At 42.8% G+C, this 23,356-nt stretch overlaps 1 protein-coding gene across 3 annotated transcripts in view; it reads left to right on the top strand.

Annotated features, from left to right (window-relative positions):
• myt1b (myelin transcription factor 1b) overlaps nucleotides 1–23,356 on the top strand; it is a 146,301-nt gene that overhangs the window by 74,745 nt on the left and 48,200 nt on the right. The window contains exons 1-2 of one of the 3 annotated variants that reach the window (XM_032569543.1): nucleotides 7,212–7,281; nucleotides 18,273–18,379. In XM_032569543.1, coding sequence (XP_032425434.1) covers nucleotides 7,257–7,281; nucleotides 18,273–18,379 — 132 coding nt within the window. In that variant the 5' untranslated portion in view covers nucleotides 7,212–7,256. Of the gene's footprint in view, nucleotides 1–7,211; nucleotides 7,282–11,689; nucleotides 12,036–18,272; nucleotides 18,380–23,356 lie in introns of those variants that run through there. The other 2 variants (XM_032569554.1, XM_032569535.1) reach the window with 2 other exon arrangements.

Genomic DNA, 23,356 nt, shown 5'->3' with positions numbered 1-23,356 from the left:
AATCATCCAAACTGGCACCCAGACCAAACTTTCTCTGTCTTTTGGCCTTTTGCTTTCACTTTGACTCCTTTGATTGTAAAGAAAAACATCTGCAAATTCTGCAAAGAAGACAAATGGGATCCAGAAGTAAGTAAAGAGCCAGGAGAACATGGGTCAATTCCTGAAGGGGCTGACCCATGGAATTTTTAACAAGAGGACAATAAAATTAGCACAGATCTAAAATGAAAGCAGTGTTGACAAATTCAATGTTTCCAGATTACATTTTTTTTAAAATAATAATTTATGATGGACTGCACAGTTGATCAGCTGGTAGCATTGTTGCCTTGCAGCAAAAAGGTCCTGGGTTCAAATCCCAACCCAGGCTCTCCATGGAGTTTGCATGGTCTCCCTGTGCATGGTGGGTTCTCTCTGGGTACTCTGGCTTCCTCCCACAGTCCAAAGAGATGGCTGTCTGGTTGACTGGTCTCTCTAAATTCTCCTTGTCCCATTTGTCTCTTTGTTGCCCTGTGGTGGACTGGTAACTTGCCCAGGGTGACCCCGTCTCTCATCGCCGTTGACCGCTGGAACCATCACTCACTGTATGATGATGGATGGACGGACATTTTTTCGATGTGGACAACACTTTTATAAATTGCTGGTGACATCATGGGGTGGACCATATGCCTTTTGCTTTTTATTTAGGCTGAAATATTGACTGAAAAATTTATGTGTTGCTGAGTTATTTGGAAACAAAGAGTTTTTCAAAAGACGCCATGCACATAGACATGATTCGTCCAAAAGAGACACAAGGATGTCCAACTTTCTAATCAAGCGAGTGAGCTGGACAAAAGTTGAGAAAATGAACTATGTCCCATCTTTGTGCACCGGTCTGGTAGTCAGATAGACTCGGGTTGATTGGGGATCAAGATTGTAACATTTGTAACATTTTCAGCTGCTGCAGTTCTCTTTCTTTCACACTGCACTGTGTCAAACGAACCAAAACCTTTGAGCAACCGGTTCCCTCCTCGTCTGTGGGGACGCTGGACCAAGAACCACTGAAAGAAACAACAACATGAAAACCTCTGAAGAAGAAACTGAGCACGACTTCCTTCTTCACAAAATGTAAACGAAAATAGAGTGATGTCAGATTTGAGCAAATGTAGAATTCCGCTTTCGTCTTTGACCAAAAAAAAAAAAAAAAAAAAACAGGAGCCACTTCTCCAGCTGGCTCTAGACTGACACGTTTGTTTTGCAACTGTGTCACCCGAGAAACTAAGGATCCTGTTTTCATCCATCGAAGCGAAAATCAGATTATCCACTGCTGGTCAATTCAGTATGTCCAGCAAAACATTGCTTTCTGTGCCATGGAAACGCGGAGACAAGCACGACAACTCACACACACCTGGACATTTCTGTCACAGCTTTTGTGTTCACTTGTCTTGTGGTTTTGAAAAGTTTTTTGCTTCTGCGTCAGAGAAGTGACCTACAGCTGGAAGCAGAGGAGAGGGGCTGTCGTTGGAGAGGGTGTGGGGGGTCAGACATGGGTCAAAGCCAAGGGAGCAGACAGGACTGTCACTCCGGCAACAAACCGGGCGCGGACAGGGTCTGCTGATGGTTCCAACACATCACACACATTCTGCTCATACCAGAGGATGGCACTTCCTGTTTGCATAGGGTCATGATGTCATTGATTGCATCACTGTAGGTGTAAAGAATTAAGGGTTTTCTTTTGTTTTATTGTATTATTGATCTCTTTAAAGAAACCTTTTCAGCTGTAATTTCCAGACCATCCAGTTGTGAAAATGAGTTTGTAAATTAGATTAATAAAATTAGGGGCTGCACAGTTAGCTCTGTTGTTGATACTAATATTGATATCTTTATCAATATTGGAATTGAAAAAAGTGGATCGGTGCATTCCTAGTTACTGGTAGAAAACCCTTAGAACCTAATAGAGCCGCGCTGAGTCGGCAGTAGCGGAAAAAGGCAATTGTATGAACAGTCCCTGGAAACCTGTGCATCATTAAAACATTTTTTTGTTGTGTTTTTTTTTTTTTTTTACAGTAAAAGAAATGGAAAACTTTATTTAAAATGGGTTCTGTGCAATCGGGTCTGTGTACACCTGCAAAGACTTAATGCCTTTTTTTACAGGCCGAATGAGTCGTATTTTAGCATTAAGTTGCTTCTTGAACAAACATTTGAAATGCATTTCCTCTGAAAATGGTCAGGTAAACGGCGGTGAGCAGCCAATCACGCATTTGTTTTAACGTGGGCCTGGAGGGAAAGTGCGAAGAAACGAGGACTGGATCCAGAATTGTCGTGTGGTACTGTACATCGGACAGAAGTTTAAAGTGCTTTTCCACAAATCCCGTCTGTGTGTCGGCTCGTGGATGATGCACTTATCCGTGTCTAATGGGAGTTGACAGATATGGGTATGATCACGCCGCCATGGATGTTAGAGAGAAAGAGCGAGCGAGGTCGGGGGTGTGAAAGTGGACGAGATGGAGAGGGAGGGAGCGCGGAACAATAAAGTCGTCGCATTATGATCCTGGTTGTTATCATGAGGCCGGGAGCAGGACCCTGCTGCCAAACGTCGGCACGCGAATAAAGCCGCTGGCTTCCTGTCTGCGGCCCAAAGAAAAGCAGCTGACGGCGGAAGAGACGCGAGAAGCTTTATTCTCTTTGTCACTTCAAGCAGAAATAAAGCTCCAGATGTCGGATAACGACTCATACAGGAGGGAACTTTTGAATAAACATAATGAAGTTGAAGACAGATAATGTCACGTGGGACATGTTACCAACAAGGTCCCGCTTCCCTTTTTCCTGGCGTGTTTGAACCGGGTTTGTCCTCACTGTCTGCCGGACAGCTGGAGGCTCAGCTCAGCTGCTTGCTGCGCAGGAAAAAAAAGTTCCAGTGGGGGGGAGAGAAGACAGAAGAAGAGGAGAATCTGTTTGTGCATTAATTTCTGTTCATTTGCCTCCAGTTCTTCTATATGTGTGTGTGCTCCTCAGCAGTGACACCTTCTTTATCCACAAACTCAGAAAGTGACTTTAATCAGCTGTGAATTCATTCCAGATTTGTGTCCCTCTGTCACTCTTTTCTTTGTACTGAGCTGAAGACGGGGAGTGGGCGTGTGTAAACCTGCCAGACCAAAATAACAGCATGTCAGTTAGATGGACCCATAATTAGGGAATTAGTTTTTGTTTTCTTAGATATATAAGTAAAGATCCACTAATGCAGCTGTATTTGTTACTGATTAGGAGATTTAATGAGACTCTGATGTCTAAGTTCTTTCTGGGTACTCCTGCTTCCTCCCACAGCCTGAAAACATGTTGACCTTATAGTTACAGTAAATTGATTCTATTTTTTCTATTTGAAAAAATTTTTGATTAATTTTAACTGGATATATTTTAAATTCATCAGTTTTGAATAATTTTGTTTTGCTTTGGTCCAGAAATAAAAGTTTTGGACAAAAACTATATGATCAACGTTTTTACCAGCAGAATTACCACTGCTATATATTCTGTCTGTAAACCTTATAAAAGCCGCAGTATTTCACATTTTCAGATATCCACAAAGAGACAGCTGAACTATGAAGCCGAGCTTTTTGAAGGTTTTTCCTGTTTGATATTTGATGAAATGAAAATAACTTCAGATCTCAACATGGTTTGTTGTTTTTCTTTCAGAAATGAAAACTCAGACAGCTGACCCCTGACCTCTCGGCTCCTCCCGCAGCCCTGTGACTGACAGGAAAACGTCTCTTATATGTGAAACACCGACAGTGCAGCCACTGAAACTGAGCTGCCTAAAGACATGCCTGATGTATTTAAAATGTCTCCTTTTCATTTCCTCATGCGACAACTAAAATCACAGTTTCTTCGCTTAATTAATTTTGAATCGTAACTTTTGGTATTTCTTTTTCTCCGTCGGCATTGTTATGCCCCATCACCAGTTGAATTTCTTTTCCTTGTAGTTCAGAAAACAATAATGCAGCGACGCCACAAGCGCTTTCACTCTGACCGATCAGCATGACCCACCATTTCTCCATTGGTTCTATTTTTGTAAGGTGCTCTGAACTCACCTTTTTGAATCAAATGCGTCATTATTACATATTAAGATGATCTATTATTCATGTATTATTTACGTTTATTTTAAACAACACACAATTATTCAGTTTGAGTAGAAACTTATTGGACTTCCTATGTAGTTTATTAACTTTATGTATCATATAATAGCATAAAGAAGACAGAAAGTTTAGGGTTTTTTTTTTAAATTCTGGGTGTTTTATACTTTGCGACAGACTGGCGACCTGTCCAGGGTGAACCCCGCCTCTCGCCCGGAACGTAGCTGGAGACAGACACCGGCAGGCCTCCCAGGGACAAGGGTGAACAGAAAATGGATGGATAGATGGATGGATGGTGTTTTATACTTTATAGCAAGTCATAATAATGGGGGGGAAAAAACTTTCATTTTTAGAAAGTGATATTGGTTCCTTTCTTTTGTTCATATTTTGAAGCCGTCAGACAGACTACAGTCAGATGAGTTGTTCCCAAATCAAAACTGATTGTCTCAATGTGAGCCTGAAGGACTATTTGGGTTTTAGCAGAGTCTGTTGAGCGGTGAGAGTTCAGGCTTAAGTCCTGGGTTAAAGACGCCGTCCTTCATTAACATGACCATATGCTGTTTTCTCACCCCTGATGTGCCACACTGAGGCGCTTTGTTCAGGCCTCTTGGAGTTCGCCGACTGAAGGTTTGTTGTTCCGTGAGTCTAAGGACGGCAGCGGCGACGGTGGTCAGAGCCAAAATCTAATCTCGTTCTGTCTGTAAGTTTGCAGTTTTTTTTAAAGTTGGCCAACCACAGACAGGGGGGGCAGACTCAGGGAGATGATGTGGTGTGGTGCTGAAACAGGGACAGATTCATGCTTTCTCAGGTTGGAACTTCACTTCTCTGAAAGCGACTTTACTTTGTCACTGGTACAACCTGGCTGTAAGAGAAAAATAATTTGAAAGGTTTATTTATTTGCCAAAGTAATTTCACCCTCAGGGGTGAGGAGATACGCTCTGAGGGTCCCAGACGCTCCCAGCTCTGGGAAAATGGCAGCGAAAGAGCAAAGCTCATTCCAGGCCTTTGCAGAGGTTGTCTGTGATATTTAGGTCAGAGTTCTGCAAGCAGAAGGTCAGAACCTTTTATTTTCTTCTTCCTCGTGAACTTAACTCAACCTTTGTGACATCTGACCTTGTCCACCTGCAGACGCGTCTTCTTACGCTCATCTGCTGCTTCGTAGGAAACATCTTCCTTATACCTCATAAAGCTTTGAAGAGATCAAGCTTCATTAAAGCTCATCCTGAATCTTTTAAACCGTGCTGCTTTCACTTTTTATGCACAAAACCAATTGATACTTAAAATGAAATGAATACCGCTGGCTTTAGTAATATTTATATAGTAATATTTATGTATGTAAAACGTGTGTCAGTGAACACAAGTTTGGCGTAGTTTAAACTCTTCAAATATCGTAAGAATTCTTCTACTTTAAAAAAATTCAGTCAACAACGAGATCTTTGGCTTTTTACTGACAGAAGGTTTGTAGAACGTTATGCACCGGGAAGTTTTGTTTTCTTAAAACACAGCGGAGAAGAAGGACAATGCAAAGACTTAATCGAAATGTACATATCAAGAAAATAATCTTAACAGCACAAACGGAAAAAGACTTTAGCATTTAACGTGGCCTTGTTTGGGTTTTATCTTCCTTTCTTCAGCTTTATGAAACAATCTGTCACGATAACAAGGATGTGATGACTTTAAGTTAGAAGAGCATAATATCTGGAAGGTTTTACACCATGCAGAGTCCCTCAGCAGTTGTTTTTTTTTAAAATCTGCTTATTTATTTTAGCTTTTTATGAATCTTGTATTTTTTTGTTGTTGTTTTTTCTTTTGTAATAGACTCAAGTCTTACCAATAAATCATTTATGATCATTGTGACGTAAAGGGCCGCAAAGTTTTGAGTCAGCTTGTATCAAAGAGTCTGTTTTCGACAGGATCTTTAGGCTCCTGCCACCAAGACACATTTTGTTCCCGTTTCTTAAGTTGATTCTAAAAACCTTCCAGCCACATGTTGGAAAGAAGGAAAATGGGGATTTCAGGTAGAGATGGAGAGAGGTCGCTTTTAGCAGAGAGTCTGTCATGCCAACTTAACAGATCAGACGAATCTCTGGCTGCTTGTGAGTCCAATGTAAAGAAACAGATGGTTTCAAAAGTTTCGCGCGGCACTGGGTTGGAAAACACGAGTTTAGACTTTGAACTGATTTCACCTGAAGGGCGGCTGGTTTCTGTTTAGCTTTTGGGTTATTCTTTTTGAAGCGCAACATATTCAAAGGTGAATAGAAATCAGATTAGTTTTGTTGTGTGAAACATCTACAGAGTAACTCACATTTTAGCTCCTTAAAAAGATCCTTCAGCTGGTAGCAGCTGAGCTGCTTGGTGACACAAAGCCAACCAGAACAAACAGCTACAAAGCAATAATTTCTCGGATAACACGAAACGGAGAGTGTGTTGTAGCTGCTTTAACCCCCTTTATGCCATCTTGGAAAAAATGAGTATTGTGGGAGGGGGAGTTATGAGGGGGATAATGGGAGCTAGCAATGGGAGAGCTCATTATCTGGCAGACCATCTGCTGTGGGGAGGGAGGACGTGTCTGTCCGTCCCAGACTCCGACACCGTCAATAGGCCTCCACTAGCGGGGGAAAACCTTCCTGGAAGTCGCCCTTTGTGTTCCCACAGCGACCTGCACACGTCCACCAGTCCTCCCAGTAAAAAAAAAAACAAACTCCACGCGCCATCAGGTGCATGTGTTCTAATGTTCAGGAAGTGTTCTTGGAGTTTGTTTGGTTGTTTTGGTCCAATCAGGTGTGGAGGATAAGGTGGCAGACAGAGTTTTCAGACTGCGGCTCGGACCGGGAGAAGTTCGGGTCGCAGCAGATGCTCTTTGTTGGAGAGCTCACCGTTATTGTTGTTGAAAGCTGACACTGGGAGCTCTGGATTGGCTCCAGCTCCTCTTCCCATTGGCTGTTTCCCTCAGCGTCAATCAGGCGCGTAGCCCCGCCCCCCGTGGACCGGCTGAACTCCGGGTTTTTTGTGGGGGGTGGGAGATGGGGCGCGGGGGGGTCGGTAAAGTTCTTCAAACTTTGTCGCTCTGAAGTTAAACTTGCCTGCGGGACTCTGTGCGGTGGCTGCGGGACAGAAGAGACTCAGAGGAGGAGGAAGAAGAAGAAGAGCGCAAACATGAAGCTGTGCCGCTCTTTTCTGGGTTCGTAACTCTTTTTTTTTCTGTCTCGTATTTCTGCGCAACGTTGTTTTTTTTTTGTTTTTTTTAAAGAGATGAACTTTGTGCTCCGGCATCTCAAGGGCGCCTAAAAAGAGCGAGTTTCTCTCCTTCGTCATCTTAATACGTTTGACTTCAGTTCGTGATGAAAAGAAAACTCCGCACAAGCATAGATTTTGTGAATTTATTGATATATAAAGAAATAAATATATATATTTATTTGCATGTCCGAATGGAATAAAATGACATGTTTCTGCGGGGATTAAACGAAGCGCACATCCGTCTAATCACTGTAAAACTTCTCTACATCCAGACCAAGAAACTTCAAGTTTGTGCTATTAAACCAAAGCTGAAAGTTTGAGTCGCTTTGTGAGGAGAAGCTAAAAAGAAAGAAAAAAGAAGTCCAGACAAAGGACAGTCGGTCCCCTTGGGGACCGTGTGGCCCTGGTACCGCGGGGACAATGCCAGGCTGCGGGCTTATTAAAAAACTTTTTTTTGTTGTTGTTGTTGTGTTAGTCTGTCGGCTTGTTCCATCTGTCGAGGGACTACAGGGGCCTCCCCCGGTCCCAGCCTCAGCGCCCAGTCAGCTGCTGCCCCCATGTAATATTTATACTGGCTGCTCAGCGCCGCACAATATATCCATAAGAGCTGCGAGGCCTCGGCGCCATCTGCATCCAGACATACTTGTGAACAACAAGAGGAAAAGTTTTCCCAGCTGATGGCGCGGCTGCTGCCTGATCCCCGCACAGAAAGCCGCCTTTAATTATTCAAGTTCGCCTCTGATTCCCTCCCGCTCGTCCTGGGAATATGCTTCTCTGACCTCCATGGACAAGAGTTTCAGCTTGATAGGATGCAGTTTTAATGGGATTTATTATTATTTTTATTCTGGAAGAACAAGTGGAAAAAAGTTTGTCAAAAGCAGATTGTTAAACAAATCGGTTTAAACTACCAATGGTCCATTTCATAAGTTCAGTTCAGGCTCAATAGTTCTTAATGGGTCTAATCTAGTCTTTATTTAAAGTTGATTTAATAAGTATGTGAAATGAAGATCATTTCTCTGTTTTTTTTGTTTTTGGTACAAAATCAACATTGATTTTCATTGTCAAGTTATCGTATGAACTTGACATACTAGGAATTGAAGTTTTTAGCTTCACCAGAGGACGGCTGGAAACATCATTTGAAGACATCACATAACAATAAATAAGAACAAGCAGGAATTACAAAACCGTTTTTCATAATACATGAAAGAAAGCACAATAAAAATATTATTAAAAGCCCATAAACCTTATACCACATATAATTGTAAAAACACAAACTCACAGTTAACAGCTACCTCGTTGCCTGATGGACGAAGTAGTTTGTGTGCAGAGAAATTGTTGAACATTTACCTAAAGCTGTCTTGATCATTAAAGTTCATTTCTATTATTTACTCTAGAGGGTCATAGCAAAACCAATAAACTACAGATAAAACACTTCATATGAGTTTTTGTTAGTTTTGCTTGTAACAAATCCTGCGTGGTGACAGAAGAACTTTCAAAGTTTTCATCCACTACAAAAGGAGAAAGCGTAATTGCCACAAATGTTTTCTGTACTTTAGTTGATAATGAACAAATAATTCCTCTAATTTAAAGTTCCTCGTCTTTCCACAGATGCTTTCAGGCTGATCAGAGGTAGGAAGTAGATCCGGGCGGTGAATTGAAGGCGAACTGAAATGACGTTCAGACTCTGGGTTCCCTCGTGGCTTTTTTTTTTTTTTTTTTTTTTTTGGAGAGGAAGCCGTTAAACTTGAGTTTCCTCAGATCAGGTTGGAGGCTCTTTGTTTCCTCAACAATGACTTCCAGGAGTGACAGAGCGGCGCGGCGGAACTCTCCGGGGTTCTGAGAGCAGGGCTCACCTCGGCCTGCCGGCGCTGTCCGCAGTGCTGAAGCCTCCCGACGCTGCAGCGGCTGCAGCAGCAGTTGGAGTTCATTTGTGGCCTATCTGTAGAAACTAACCTGCCTGGGATCAAACTTCCTGCTTCCTTTTGGATCAGGGATCCCCTCCTCCCTCCACAGCCTCCCCTTTGTTTATTTGATTGTCGATGCTGTTGTTGCTGCAGTTGTGAATCCTTTCCTCCCTCTCTCTGCAGCCACAGTCTGAAATCATACTGATGGCGGCGCGCACGGCCCGGTGATTGATTTCAGCTCCAATGCATAACAATGGGATTGCACAAAAAGAGCCTGCTGCAAAGAGATAAGAATTTAATAGAATTTCAGAAAGCTGAAGGTTGGGCTTTTTGAATATTCCCTGCGTGCGTGGCGTGGAGACAGCAGATAAAGGATGGCATTTGTGGTGACTATTCTCAAATGGCTTGTAATGAATGGTTGTCATTTCCACTAATGGTCTCAAAAACCGCGGTGTGAGCAACATTTTGGGGCCGGGTCCAAGTTGCACCGTCAAGATTCGCTGTTTGTTGTTTACGAAAACGATCAAACAAAAATAAAATAAATAAACAAAAAATCAGTTTCTCACTCTGATCGCTCTTTTAGCTGCTTTCCTACTCTGGTAATTCCACGCTGATGTGCTCTGCTTCCACGGCGCATAAATAATTTCCAGCAGAGTTCCTTTCAGAAGCGTTAAACCTTTCCATTCAGAGCAGTTATCAGATGCCGTCATATACAAACTATCAACACAACTACTATATCAATTTTTGAACCAAGTGGGTGGGTGGGTGGGTGGGGGGGGGGGGGGGGGGGGGAGTCATCTCTGAATGAATGAATTACTGGGAAGGGCCACCGCAAAGAAGGAGTAGGGGGAGAAAATGTTGGGTTCAAAAACATTGACTCAGAGCCGGTCCAAGAATGTTTGAGGCCCAAATCAGAATGGGCTCATCAGCCACCACAATGGCTTCTTTTTGCCCATGATAAATACAGAAAATTGCAGTTGGGATAATGTATTAGATATGGATTTCTGTTACCTTCACTTTAAAACCATGAAAGTACTTTTGAAGTCTGCATAGAACTTGTCAACCTGTCAGGTTATTTGGTGAGCCCAAGCAGCTGCAAGGTTTGCACATACCTACGGTTATAGGTATACATACCTATAACCTATACATACCTATAACCTTAGGTATATATACCTAAAATAAGGAGCGTTATTCATTCCTCAAATAACGCTCAGATGTTATTTGAGGAATGAATGTCTGAGCTCATGCTGGTGTGAACTGTGTTGACTCGACTCTGAAACGTTAAGCAGCATCTGCTCTACAAACATACACTTAGGAAAGTATTTAACTTTATTACATCTCCAAAGATATTCTTCGTCATATTTCATCATAATATCACCAATGTAGCTACATTCCTAACGCTCAAGTCAAATATATCAAAAATCAAATCAAATCAAATCAAATTTTATTTGTATAGCACATTTCAGCAGCAATGCATTTCAAAGTGCTTTACATCATAACAAACACAGAAACACAAGCTGCATCTTCTGCAGCAGTCACTGCAGTGTAGAAGCTGTCAGTAAAAAAAAAAATAGATATGCCACTTTATTATTTAAAATGTGTATAACTTTTTAGTTCTGCTGTAGGTCTCAATCCCAAACTGATTCTTATGTTAGATCTCTGTTCAGCATAAAGGACAAAACAGATGTGAAAATATTTTTCTTAAAATTTCTTAAAATATTTTTAAACAAGTTGAGAAATAGTTTTAGTGTTATTAGTTTCTTTAAGTGTTTTTTTTTTTTTTTTTTTTGGTTTTCAAACTCACCTTATTGCTACTAGTTTCTGATTTAAAACAAAGAGTTAAACATATACAAATTGCTACAATTAATTAAATTCTCTTTTTTTTCTCTCGCTGTATCTTTTTACATGAAAAGAAAAGATATAGAGAGATAGATAAAACAATAAGCGTTTTAATCCGAGCCTCACTTTAACACAAAAAAAAAATGTATAAGAATAATTTTTTTTTTTCTTCATTTAAATAACTTCCTCATCTATTAGCGACGCTGCAAAATTGGTTTATGGCTCAGTCTGGCCCTCCGTTTGTGGAACTTGAAATGTGTAAAATCTGAGCTCAGCGTGGTGTGAACTGTGTGATGGCAGGAAGCTGTTTGAAATGGTTGGAAGCAGGTGGGGGTGGGGGGGTGGGGGGGGCTTCATATCTGGGAAATGATGTGGGGTGGAAATCTGGTTTGAAGTCAGAGAGAGAAAGTCTAAAAAGGGAGGAGAGGGAAAAGAGAGAGAGAGAGAGGGGGGGAGTGTGTAGTAAAAGGGGAGGGGGTCCTAAGCCCTGCCCATGTGATGCTGGAGGTTTTACTACAGTTCCGTGATGTCATGGCAAAGGGCGGAGGGAGGAGTTGGAGTGGGGTGGGGTGGGGGGTTCGGAGGGGCGGAGAGGGGCCGGGATGGAGGGAGGGAGGTGGGGGGTGGTACAATGGCTCATGAGGGAAAGGTAAGTCAATATTACGTTTTTTTTCTCCCCTTCCTCCTCGCTGACAAAGGCAAATGAAGCCATGTTTTTGCTTACAAACATCTTAACGCGTGGATGCGGAGCCATGCGCCGATGCGCTGCGTAAGGAGAGGCCGCTGCGACCTTCCTCCCGCTCCCCCCCCTCTCATTCCTCGCATCTTTGGAAACGGGATAGCTGCTTTCTACAAATCTTTACTTGGGATATCTTTTAAAGCGAACAAATTGAGCAGCGGCGGAACTCTCAGAGCGCAGCGAGGACCTTAAACCAACACATCTAATTGGATGCAGGTAACTAGAAATAAGCGCATGTGTGTGTACGGGTGTGTGTGCGTGTGTGTGTGTGTGTGTGTGTGTGTTTGATGATCAGATGTGAGCGGGCTCTTTTTGCATAACTTTCATGTTTGTCCGCATCATTGTTTGGGGACGTGGATTTTTCTCCCGATTGATGTTGGATTCTGTTTGATTTATTTTTACATTTCTGGTGCAGAATTAAAACTTACAGCAAAACAAAGTTAATGTTTTCTTTTTTTATTATTATTATTATTATTATTTTTTTTAGTGTGTGTGTTGGGCTCCGTCTTGTCGGGAATAGATTGAAGCTTTTAATGTTTAATAGTCAGAGGAAGCATGGCGCTGCTTCTCCAGATGCTCGGTGACGCTGCGTGTTTATTGCTCACAGTTTATCAGCTGAAGCGTCCTCTGTGTGTAATAAAGAAATAATAATAAAAAAACAAAACAAAACGCACCACATTTTTGTTCCAACTTATCGGACCGGGTCGCAGCTGAAGTGCGCCCCGTCCTCTAGTTTCACCTTCCGGATCTCCGGGAATAGATCTCCCCCCTTAATGTCTCCACCGACCGACTGACCTCCCCGCTGTTAGCCGTACGTCCGATTATAGGCGATGTTAGGATGCTGAGCGTAAAGATGCAGATAGATGGACGGACGGATGGAAGGAAGGATGGATGGATGAATGGACGGAGGAAGGGAGGGAGGGGTTGGCCATTTGATCTTCTGCAGCGGAAAAAAAACCACAGAGATGGTCCCTTCAAATGTCAGCCGCCTTTCATAGTGCGCAGATTCAAAGAGAAAAGGGGGAAAAAAAGTCCTCAGAAATAAGCGCAGCCTCATTTCAGCGCTTTTCCCGAAGCGATTCAGCGGCTCTGTGCAGATTGGGATCTTTTATTTTTAATTTCTATCTCCTCCTCCTCTTCTTCCTCCTCCTCCTCCTCCTCCTCCTCCCCCTCCCACCTTCTTGCTTTGCTTACATGACCGCTTAATGTGCTCCGTGTGCGCCTCGTGGTTTGTCAGAGCACCTGCGTCCTAAGATGGAGGAAGGAGATGAAGGATGAGGATGCGCGGAGCGTCATGTCAGCGTGCTCTGTAACTTTGCCGTCCATCCCAGCAGGAAAGAAAACAAAAAACAAAAACAAACAAAAAAAACTTCAGCTAAGTGTTTTAGAGCACCAGGTAAATAAACAGAACCAGGTGTTTGTTATTTCTGAGGCTTTTGCTGTAATGTTTTTGCTGTTTGTGGTGAAATTTTAGGCCGATTTTCCCCTTTAACCAGTTTCTAAATGTTGTAATTCTACAAGAAATGTGTCGAGTTAGCACCTTAATTTAACTTTTTCTGTAATTCCACCCAGATAGAAAAAAATATATATGTTATTTTTAAAAATTATTTTAATTGGGCAGAGTAGGTGAAAACAAAAAAAAGAAAGTTGTGGTTGGCCTAAAACACTTAAATACATAACTAAAACGTTAATTATTGAACTAAATTAAATAGGAACAAAAATATTAAGACCATTTTCACCTGGCTTGATTTCCCAAACTGAAAAGGTCAGAGCAGGAGAGAATAGCCTGTACTTGCAACACTTTATCAAGTCCAAAGTGCCTCACACAACAATCAGACAGTCATCTGTGTACACACACTGATGCTGTTGAGCTACGTTGCAGCCGTTCAATCAGTGCCACTGGGCTCAATAACCACCAGCAGCAGGCAATGCGGGTGTAGTGCTAATCGCTAACATTTATAACAATTATCAACTAAGTTTTTTTCCTGTTTTAAAGAAGCATTTTCATAAATAGAAGTTGTACAGTACTGTGTGCAAAACAAGACACAAACTGTCCAATGTGCAAAAGCTGTTTGTAGCTGCAGCTGCATTCTTTGTATGCAGCAGCCATATTGGCTAACCTAGCACTACTCAGCAACCTTCGACTTTCAAAAGGACATGTCTTGTCATGTCAGGACTTCCCTGTCAGGTTTTGACTGAACTTACTTCATTTAGTGTCTTAAACTTAAAGTTCTTAAAGCTGATTTTTTTTTTTTCATCGATTGTCATTTTCTTTTAAAAATAGAAGACGACAGAACGAGTTTTGAATCTTAGTGGGATATCCTGGTAAAATAAAGATTTTAAAAAAGTCTAAAGAGAAGACACTGAAGCTAAGCTTGCTGGCACGCTAGATTTTAATGGCAGCACTTAAAAGCCATTTTTGTATTGTTTTTTTTTTTTTTTTGCTGCCTCTAGACCAGAACTCCCTTGAAAAGATGAGTTTTTAATCTTGATGAGATTTTAACCTGTTAAAATAACGGGTAAAAAACGTCAAGAGAAGTCACCCGAAGCTGATTGTGCTAGCATGCTTGACTTTAGCGTTAGCGCTCGGAAGCCATTTAAAGCTGTTTCAAACTCAAAAAAAATGGCTCCAAGAGAGAATCTGTTTCACCTACAAATCTCATGGTGTTTGTTAACTTTGCGTGATTTGCATATTAATTCATCTTATATAAACATATTAGCCTGTTGTTATCTGTCGGACAACAAATGAGAATCATGACTGACATCCTCCATGAAATTCTTTTAAAAATGTTTATGTAGAATTTTTTACTTCAAGACAGTTTTTAAAAGTTTTTTTTTTAACATACGAATTAATTTAGTGGTATCTGTCTGTATTTAATTCCTCGCAAAATTCCTTTTTATAGTGTAGCCTAGTTTGGGGAGGGGGATTACAGAACTAGGTTATCGGTGCCTTATGCTGTCAGAGGAGGCCGTAACAGTGAAGTATAGACTAGATGTTTCTCCTTTGCATCCCTTTTTGTGTTTTGTTTTATTTTCCTGTGATAAGAGGAGACTTCTCTTATTTGTGAGGGCCTAAAAAGAATGCGGCAGTGAGGATAGCAGGTGCCGGAGGAGGGAGGGCCGTAAACACGGTGGAAGAGCAGCGGGGGGCCAAACTGCACCCTCCTCTTCCCGGAGCCTGTATCAAGAATCTAAGCAACACGGGCAGAGGTCAGGGTCGCACCGCGCGTACGCTCTCAACGGAGAGAGGAGGCATCCGCAATCTAAAGAACGGGAAGAATGAATTTCATGCCTCAGCTCTGAAAGAGGAATTGATTTAAATAAAAGAACGCTAATTAAAAAAGAAGTCCTACTAAATAGGCAGGACTAGTAAGGCAAGATCCATTTGAGACTTAAAGAAATGTTTGATGCATGAGTCGTGACGCTCGTTCTTACAGTTTGTGTTCTGGTGACACATTTGATACCGAGGTCACGACAGCCCCGAAGGGGTTTCCTCTAAATCCGCCCCCAGGCCCCTCCATCGCCTCCCTCCAATCATCCTATAATTGAAAAAATCGGACATCTGCTGCTCTTTGTTTTAACTCACCTCCTGATGATGGTGTTTGAACTCCTTGACTCTGCATCATAAACTCATTCCTGACCTCTTGCTCGGCGTTTCTTTCATGCTTTTTGACGAAGACAAAGACCACCTTTGGCCCCGTCCGTCTCTGCTGCGGGGATCGCTGTAATCACACAAAGTTGTCTGTAAATCCTGCTGAACAGGAACAGGCCTGTATATCTGGGCCTGCGGTATTACTGTCACTGATTGAACACCCTGCTGTTTAATCTAACTCTGGATTTAGGCCTCTTTGCTCCATTGTCCCAGCAGAGTAAGCCCCACTCCTGTAATAGCATTACTTGATCCTAAAGTTTACGGGTCTTTTTTTTCTTCTTTCGTTTGGATCGACAGTAAAGCCGAAGCGTTTGTTTCATACATTTTGTCTTTTTATAAAATGGGATTTGGTTTTAAAAACTCCCTCATTTTGTATTCGTCTCCCAATCGTTCCCACCTCCCGATCCGGGCCTCCCCCAGCGAACAGCTAATTGTCTCGCGCTCCTCCAATTTTCACCGTAAAATAATGAGCTTTGCACGTTTTTAGGTGGGGATGAGCAGCGTGTGATCCAACAGGAAGCAGGAGCTCTGATTAGTCTCCCTGTCAGCACAGAGGCGGGATAAAACCAGAGATAAAAAAACAGAGGAGGGGTCACTTTGATCACTTTTCATCACCCTTTTCCTGTGATTTTAAGCGTTCTGAAATGTCCACATGCGTTTGCAACCTGAGAAGCGGTCACAGCCGGAGGCTACTTGTCCTGAAAAATCCTCTTTCACCTTCCCGGCATCCCAGCTGAACGTGGAGCGGCCGGATGGATGCTCCCCTTCCCTCTGTAATAAAGCGGTTTGTGTGTCTGCGGAGACACGGATAGCTGAGATAGAGATGCAGACCAACAGTACTGCTGCTGTAATCACTTTTTTTTTCTGCTGGCAGATGAAAGTTGATAAACAAGCGTTTTCTGAAGAGTGCTGAGGTGAGGCAGGGAGGAGAGAGCCCACAGAATCCCATCAGCCCACTTTTATCTTGCAGTTTAGGTTCAGCCACAGGACATTTGGGGAGGTGGTGGGGGGGGGGGGGAATAATGGAGACAGAGGACAGAGGGGGGACAGGGGGACAGGTTTGCGTCTACCCACTCATAACGCCAGAGTGCTTCAGAAAGCAACATCATGGCATTTAAAGTTGGAATCTGGAGGAATTTCTGTCAGAATAATTCACAATGAGCTGCTTTAATGCTGCAATATGTAGCTTTTATAAACCACGTGATGTTTACAATTTTGTTGAAACTGTCAACAAAACAGTTGTGTGAAAAAATTTCCCTGTGAAAAAATGAAGTTTCTCTGCCTTCTCCCAATGCTAACTGAAAACAACCAATCAGAGCCCGGAGGTGGATCTTAGTGCTGTCAATCATCCTGTGTGGTGCTGCTCCCTTGCTCTCCGCTATGCTGCAGCTAGCATAGCCTGCCAGGCTATGTCAGGCTAGTTAGCATGGCCAATGATGAAGGCAGATAAACGGTTTTCCTGTAACGGTAAGTTGTTTCTGCGCCATTAGCACGTTGAGCAGGGAGCATATGGGGTTGATTGACAGCACTAAGCCCCTCCTTCTGGCTCTGATTGGTTGTTTTTGTTCAAGAGTGGTGCATTTCTTCAGAAGGCAACAGGAACTCAGGGAAGAGGTGGAGGCGATCGATCTTTTCCAAGACTGTCTGTCTCATAGCAAACTGTCACAACATGGTGACACTTTTAACAAATATGGAAAAAATATATATATATTCTTTTACACACAATACATACTGCAGCTTTTTTTTTTTTACCCCTCCAGGGGGTCTTTTGTGGGCTCTAGTGTCCCTTTTTACGAAAGTAGGCTGATAGGAATGGGGAAGGAGAGGGGGGAAGACATGCAGCAAATGTCGCCGGGTCCGGGAGTCGAACCCGCGACGGCCGCGTCGAGGACTCAAGGCCTCCAAATATGGGTCGCGCTAACCACTACGCCACCACGGCACGCCCCCATACTGCAGCTTTGATGAACTTCTGAGACAGAGTGACCCAGACTTTGCTCTGTTTGGGTTTCTGTTTGCTCAGAGTTGAGTGTAAACTCAAGGACACTTCCTGTTTCACAACAGCCCCCACCTGCCTCCAGAGGGTGAAGCTAAAGGGTGGAGATGTATCCGAAAAGGAGTCGGATTTCACAGCACCAGCTGGGCCTGAAAACGGCAATGACACACACACACACACACCCGTGCTCGCACAGAGAGAGTGTGTGTGTTTGAGGTGTCGTAAAGCTGCATTAGTTGAAAAGTTCAGCCTTGGGCGTTCGTAGTGTAATGCACTGCACTTTGGTTGAACTTAAAGCTGTAGCTCGGCTGTTAGATTCGTCACCTCCAGTCCGCCGTGTCTTTAGAACCAGAGAGTCTGCTTCTCCTGGGACGGCATCACAAAGATTGGATCCAATGCTTTTACCTTGATGGAGGAAAAAGAAACAAAACAACAACAACAGGGAGGCGGGGGGTGAGAGGGTGAAAGAAAAAGGTTTGATTTATGTGTGATTTGCTCCCCCTCTTCTCACCCTCTCTCTAATCATACACGGGCCTCGGAAAGCTGGATCAAAATGTGCAGGTTTGATTGATTCTAATAGCGAAGTGACAGGGATCCCAGCTGTGGCTCTTAGGGACGGCTTTGTGCTTCCTCCTCTTCCACTTAATAAAACCCCCTCCACTTTACTCTCCCTTCACCCAAACCCCATCCACTGGTACTGATGCTGATGATTTTACATATTTTTTTCCCTCTCTCTCACCCTCACCCCCCTGTATTCCCCTCCCTCCTCTCACTTTGTCCTGCCCCCTCCTTCGTTTCTCTCCTTCAGAAAATGAGTTTCGGGGTGAGCTGGTGAACCAGCGGTGGACACGAGGCGAGAGGAATAGCAGCCGCTGTCAGGCCTCCCAGAGACTGCAGAGCCGTCGACCAATCATGGTGAGTGACACCCTCCCTACCCCTCCCCCGCCCTCCCCCTCCACCTTATTCTCCCCACTCACCACACCCATCAACGCCCTCTTTTCCAGAGCTGATTCTGCTTCCTGGGCATTTCCCTGATCCCTAACTCAGCGGGGAAAGTTGGCTCGGATGGAGGAAGGAGGGGTCGTGTGTGTTTGTGGGTGTTGTTATTTTGCAGTGTGGGGGTTGGGTTAGGATGTGGGGGTGGAGGGGTACATGAATCAAGCAGCACATCAAATCTCTGCTGGGCTCCCGGCCCCGCCCATCCCTCGCCTCGGCCTCAGCTCCGACTCGGTTTAGTTAAGCTCAGCACAGCTCAGCTTTTTCCTGCTGCTGAGTTCACTTTACAGGACTCACAATAAGAAGAAGAAAAAAAAAATCTCAAAAGGATGTCCTTGAGCGGCTCATACTTTTTATATTTTTATTTATTTATTTTTTTTAGGCAATGATATTCAGCGTTATCAGCAGAGCGGAGAAACGTCTGACCCCCGCTGCCACCATTTCAAGGATTCTCTAAACACCTGATCCCTGTTTTTTTTTTTTTTTTTTTTTTTCCAGAGCCGAGCAACTGAGAGGGGGCATCCAACAAAGAGATGGAGGGATTGAAGTGGGGGTGGAGGCGGGGATTGGAAGCAGGAGGAGTGGGGGTGTTGTTTTCCCCTGGGCTCTGTAAAAGTAGTTCTGCTTCCCCCTGATGGCTCGGGTTCATCTGAAGAGATGACTTTTATTGATTGGGTTTGATTTCTGCCACAACCGAGGAGTGAGAGGTGCTGCTTTTAAACGCCTCATCAGGGGTCACACATAAAAAATTAGCCCAAGAGTCAGAATGTGCAGGGGCTAGCATTGGATTAGCTGGCCATTGTCTCAAAGTGTTTTTTTTTTGGTTTTGTTTACTCCTCTACTTCTAACATGAGCAGCATTTATGTATAAATACTACTTTGACTCCTATTAAAATGGTTAATCTCGTTAATTGCAGGTCTGCAATGAATTAATCGCAGTTAATTGAAAACTATATCTTGACAAAATAAGCAGCAGTTGCAATTAAAAAACTCACTTTGCTGCTACATTATTGCATAAATAGACATATGAGATTAACAGCAAAGATATTTATAGTTTTCAATCTCCTATTTAGGTTCCTCAACCATCAGATTGGTCCTAAATGCTCCTCTACCAATTCAGCTTTCCAGTGTTTCAAGAAGCCCTGATCATTCATGGAACTTATTCAGGACTGTGGACGCTGACATTAGCGTCGGCGATGTCTGTGTTGTTGCACTATGCCTAGGCTTGAATAGCTTCTCTAATAGGCTAACTTTAATTTAGCCTCACCTAAATTACTGTTATTGTTTTTTGGGGTAAGGGATAATTTACTTGGCTGCTTTGTAAACTTTCAACTGAATGAAGTTCAACATCTGAGTTGACATTTTGGTTATCGACTACTACGAATTTTTCACGTACATTCATGCTCTTATTTTGAAGTTTGAAGACTGTTTACGCAGCAGTTCCGTTTCCTCTCCTGACATTTATTTCAGACAAGAAACATGCAAGACCATAGAGAACAAAATATAAACAATACAATATCCAAGAGTATTACTTAACATGTAAATTGCAATGTAAAAATGAAATTGGTGCTTGTCTACACTCTTTCAAGTGTAGATATAATATTAATTGATGTTAGAGCTTCAGCATTAGCCTCCGCTAAATAGCATGATAGCCTTAGCTTACATATGTATATACATAGTTTGAAGTTACTCACAGTGGGTAGAGAAGCCAGAAATTTTATTCAGGAACAATGATACTTTGTGATGACATTAGTACATTAAAGTAAAGAGTATGGTGTAGTAAAAATCCTCCACATTCTTGCAAAGTTAGTTAGGTAAATGTAACTAGTTCCTACCACTTCTGCATGTCTATCGCTGAATGACTTAAAACGAGCCAAACTTAAAATCTATTCGGATACCGTGGCATGACCTTCAGTGGGACGCTCATCCTTGAAGACCATCCAATGTGGCTGAATATTAAGAGGAGGGCAGAATTCCCCCACAGTGATGTAATAGACTAACTGGCAGTTATCATGAACACAGTCAATGGCTCAAGGGTGACACAACCAGCTATTAGGTTTAGAGGGCAATTATTTTTCGCATGGGAGCCAAACGGGACTGCATTTGATCATCTTTAGTTAAAAAATGGAAACAGTTTGACTGCTTAAACCTGGACTGGACAATTCAATACTGCACAACAGCGACGTCATAAAATACTTCACAAAAGGTAGAAAAAAAATTACATAGGTCATTTTGTGATTTTCTACATTTCCCTGTAAGAAATATTACAAATGTCTATTCCTGCTTCCTTAAGGTTAACATTTCATTTATTTAGTAGGGTCAGGATTTTAACGGGTTAAATTTGATTAATTAAATATGTAGATTTTAACATGTTAAAGGTTTTTAGCACAATTGATCAAAATTTTTTCTTGGGGTGTGTTGTGGTGGCGCAGGGGGTTAGCACGCCCCACGTTTGAAGGCCTTAGTCCTCGATGCGGACGTCGTGGGTTCGAGTCCCGGTCCCGGCGACCTTTGCTGCATGTCCTCGCCCTCTTTCCTGTCTGCCTACTGTCGCAAAAAATATGAGCCACAAAAACTCTTTGGAGAAAAAAAAAAGTTTTTTTTTTTTTCTTTTTTATGTTGTCTTCTTACGTTGCTGGTAGGCCAGTAAATCTGACGCAAAAGCGACAACAGTGACAGAGCCGCTTCTCTCTGCCCACTAGGAATTAATTTCTGCTTCAAAAACGGACCTGATGGGACACTTGGAAAGACTGTAGTTATGTTCAAGTTGTGCTAAAATGAGTTAGGAAATGGGTTAAAGCAGTAGATAAAACAAAAATCTCGCTATTAGCGCATTATCGGATTAGTAAAAGTGTGCCCACCACTGAATGTGGGAAGTGTAAATATTGAACGTCAGGGGGAAACCTCCAGCTAATAGTTCACCGTTTACTCTGCTGCTCTAATTAGCTAAAGTACTCCAATTGGTTTCTTTTCCTGAACTGACTCTTGACTTTGCATCAGATCTGGTTTTAGCTCATAGAAAAATGTATGTTTTTAATCCTGAAGGAGACACGGTTAATAATCAATAAAGAACCTCCTCACCGCTGGGCCTTCCACCTCCTCTTATTGTTTCCCTTTACGACAGCAGCATGTCTGACCCCGGATCAGAGCTGGAAGAGGCTTAACTCTGAGCCCTGAGTCACATCAGGATGACTCAGCCTGTAAATGGCAAACCTCTGACGGCAGACACACATATGACCCACTGTGTGGTCACACTTGCTCCGTTCTTTTTCACATACAAGTTGGGTAACATGACATCTGCCCCCACCCCCCTCACACCCCTCCCCTCCTCCGCCCTATCTGCTCTGCCTCGTGTGAACTGTCAGGGTGAAAGTGCAGAGAGGTTCGCCGACATGGAGGCTCTGAAGCTCTGCTCTAATTGGCAGCTGCTGTCCGCAGGTCAGCCTCCTCCGCCTTCTCTCTCCACCTTAACCTGCCTCCTTCCCTTCATCAGTTGTTGTAAACCCGAAAATGGATAAAAGAGTCATTTACGTGCACCAGGGGATGGAGGGTGACCTTCTCTGTGAAGACGTTGCCCCCCCAGCCAGACATTTACATGGAGCTGTCAGAATCGGGAGCAGAGCTGAGGCCCTCCTGCTCCGGCCGCTGCACACAAAGAAGGACGTAATTGATAATGTACAACACAGCCTGAAGGGACGAGCGGCGTCTTCTTCCTCCTCCTCCTATTTCTTTTTCTTCTCAGCCCCCCCACCCACCTCCCCTGGCAGCTGCTCTGCACATTTCACACTCGTTAAAGCACATGACATGCACGGACCTACAGCAGGTTCTGCACACAAACTCCTTTTTCTCCCGGTTTCCGTACTGACCGCGCCGTCTGTGCTCCCATATGCATTCATTGTCGGTGTGCTCTAATTAAACGACTGTAAAGGACAAGTTGTGAACACTCGGAGGCCTTTGAAAGAGATCCTGGTGAATGCCTGCCTGTCTGCATTGGGATTTATTTGCTGTGAATTTGTGTTCATGCTAATCTAATGAGCTGGAACTGAGGGGGGAAAAAAAAGGGACAGGAAAGAGAAGAGAACTCTGATATGCTTACCTATTTGAATGTACGTAACTATGGTAACACAAACATGAAAGCAACAGGAGGCCTTTTCAGTCCAGGTTTTGATTCACCCGGTGACTCTCGATGTAAGGAGGACGCAAAGGAAGGGAAAAAGAAGCACAACAGTGCAATATGTTTTATTATGTAGCTGTAATTTCTATCTATCATAAACATCCTCCTCTATGTTAGCCTGTGGTTACATTCAGCCAGTTAAAATGGTTCTGCAGCATATTTTCCCTTGTTTAACCTGTTAGACTTTATTTTTATGCCTTGCGGTGATGTATGCTGTGAACTGCCACTAAATAAATCAACTGAGTCGAACCGAACGGCATCCTCCCTACTGGTTACGAAGTTTTCATATTCATCACAGAGGGTTTTTTAAATAGATGAAACGGCCAATTGTTATAACCAAAAAGCCTTTTTCTTGGTCATCTTCAAGCTTTTTAGAATGTATTTGTCCGTTTTAGGTTTTTGAGGTGGTAATGGCTAATGTACCTAGATAAACACATTTTCAATGTATTAGTACTGAAGATTTTAAAATTCAGGGGATGTCTATAAACGTCACCGAAATAGAAATCAGTCGATTCAGATGTTTCTTTAAGTACAGTGATTTAGGAAGATGCAGAGAGACCATTCAAAATATATTTTTATAGCCTACTTGATAGGAACTGTACATTAGTTGGAAAAGCAGTATTGTGTGTGTTTGAGACACATCAATGTTATTTTAAAACAAAGAAAATGATTTTGTAGTTTTAGATTTAGCTTTTTTTACACCAGCAAGTAGCATAAGAAGCT

This window comes from Xiphophorus hellerii, chromosome 1 (assembly GCF_003331165.1).
Source record: "Xiphophorus hellerii strain 12219 chromosome 1, Xiphophorus_hellerii-4.1, whole genome shotgun sequence".
Classification (NCBI taxonomy): Eukaryota; Metazoa; Chordata; class Actinopteri; order Cyprinodontiformes; family Poeciliidae; genus Xiphophorus; species Xiphophorus hellerii.
Note: the sequence above shows the minus strand (reverse complement) of the source record. Positions and strands in the feature narration are given on the sequence as shown.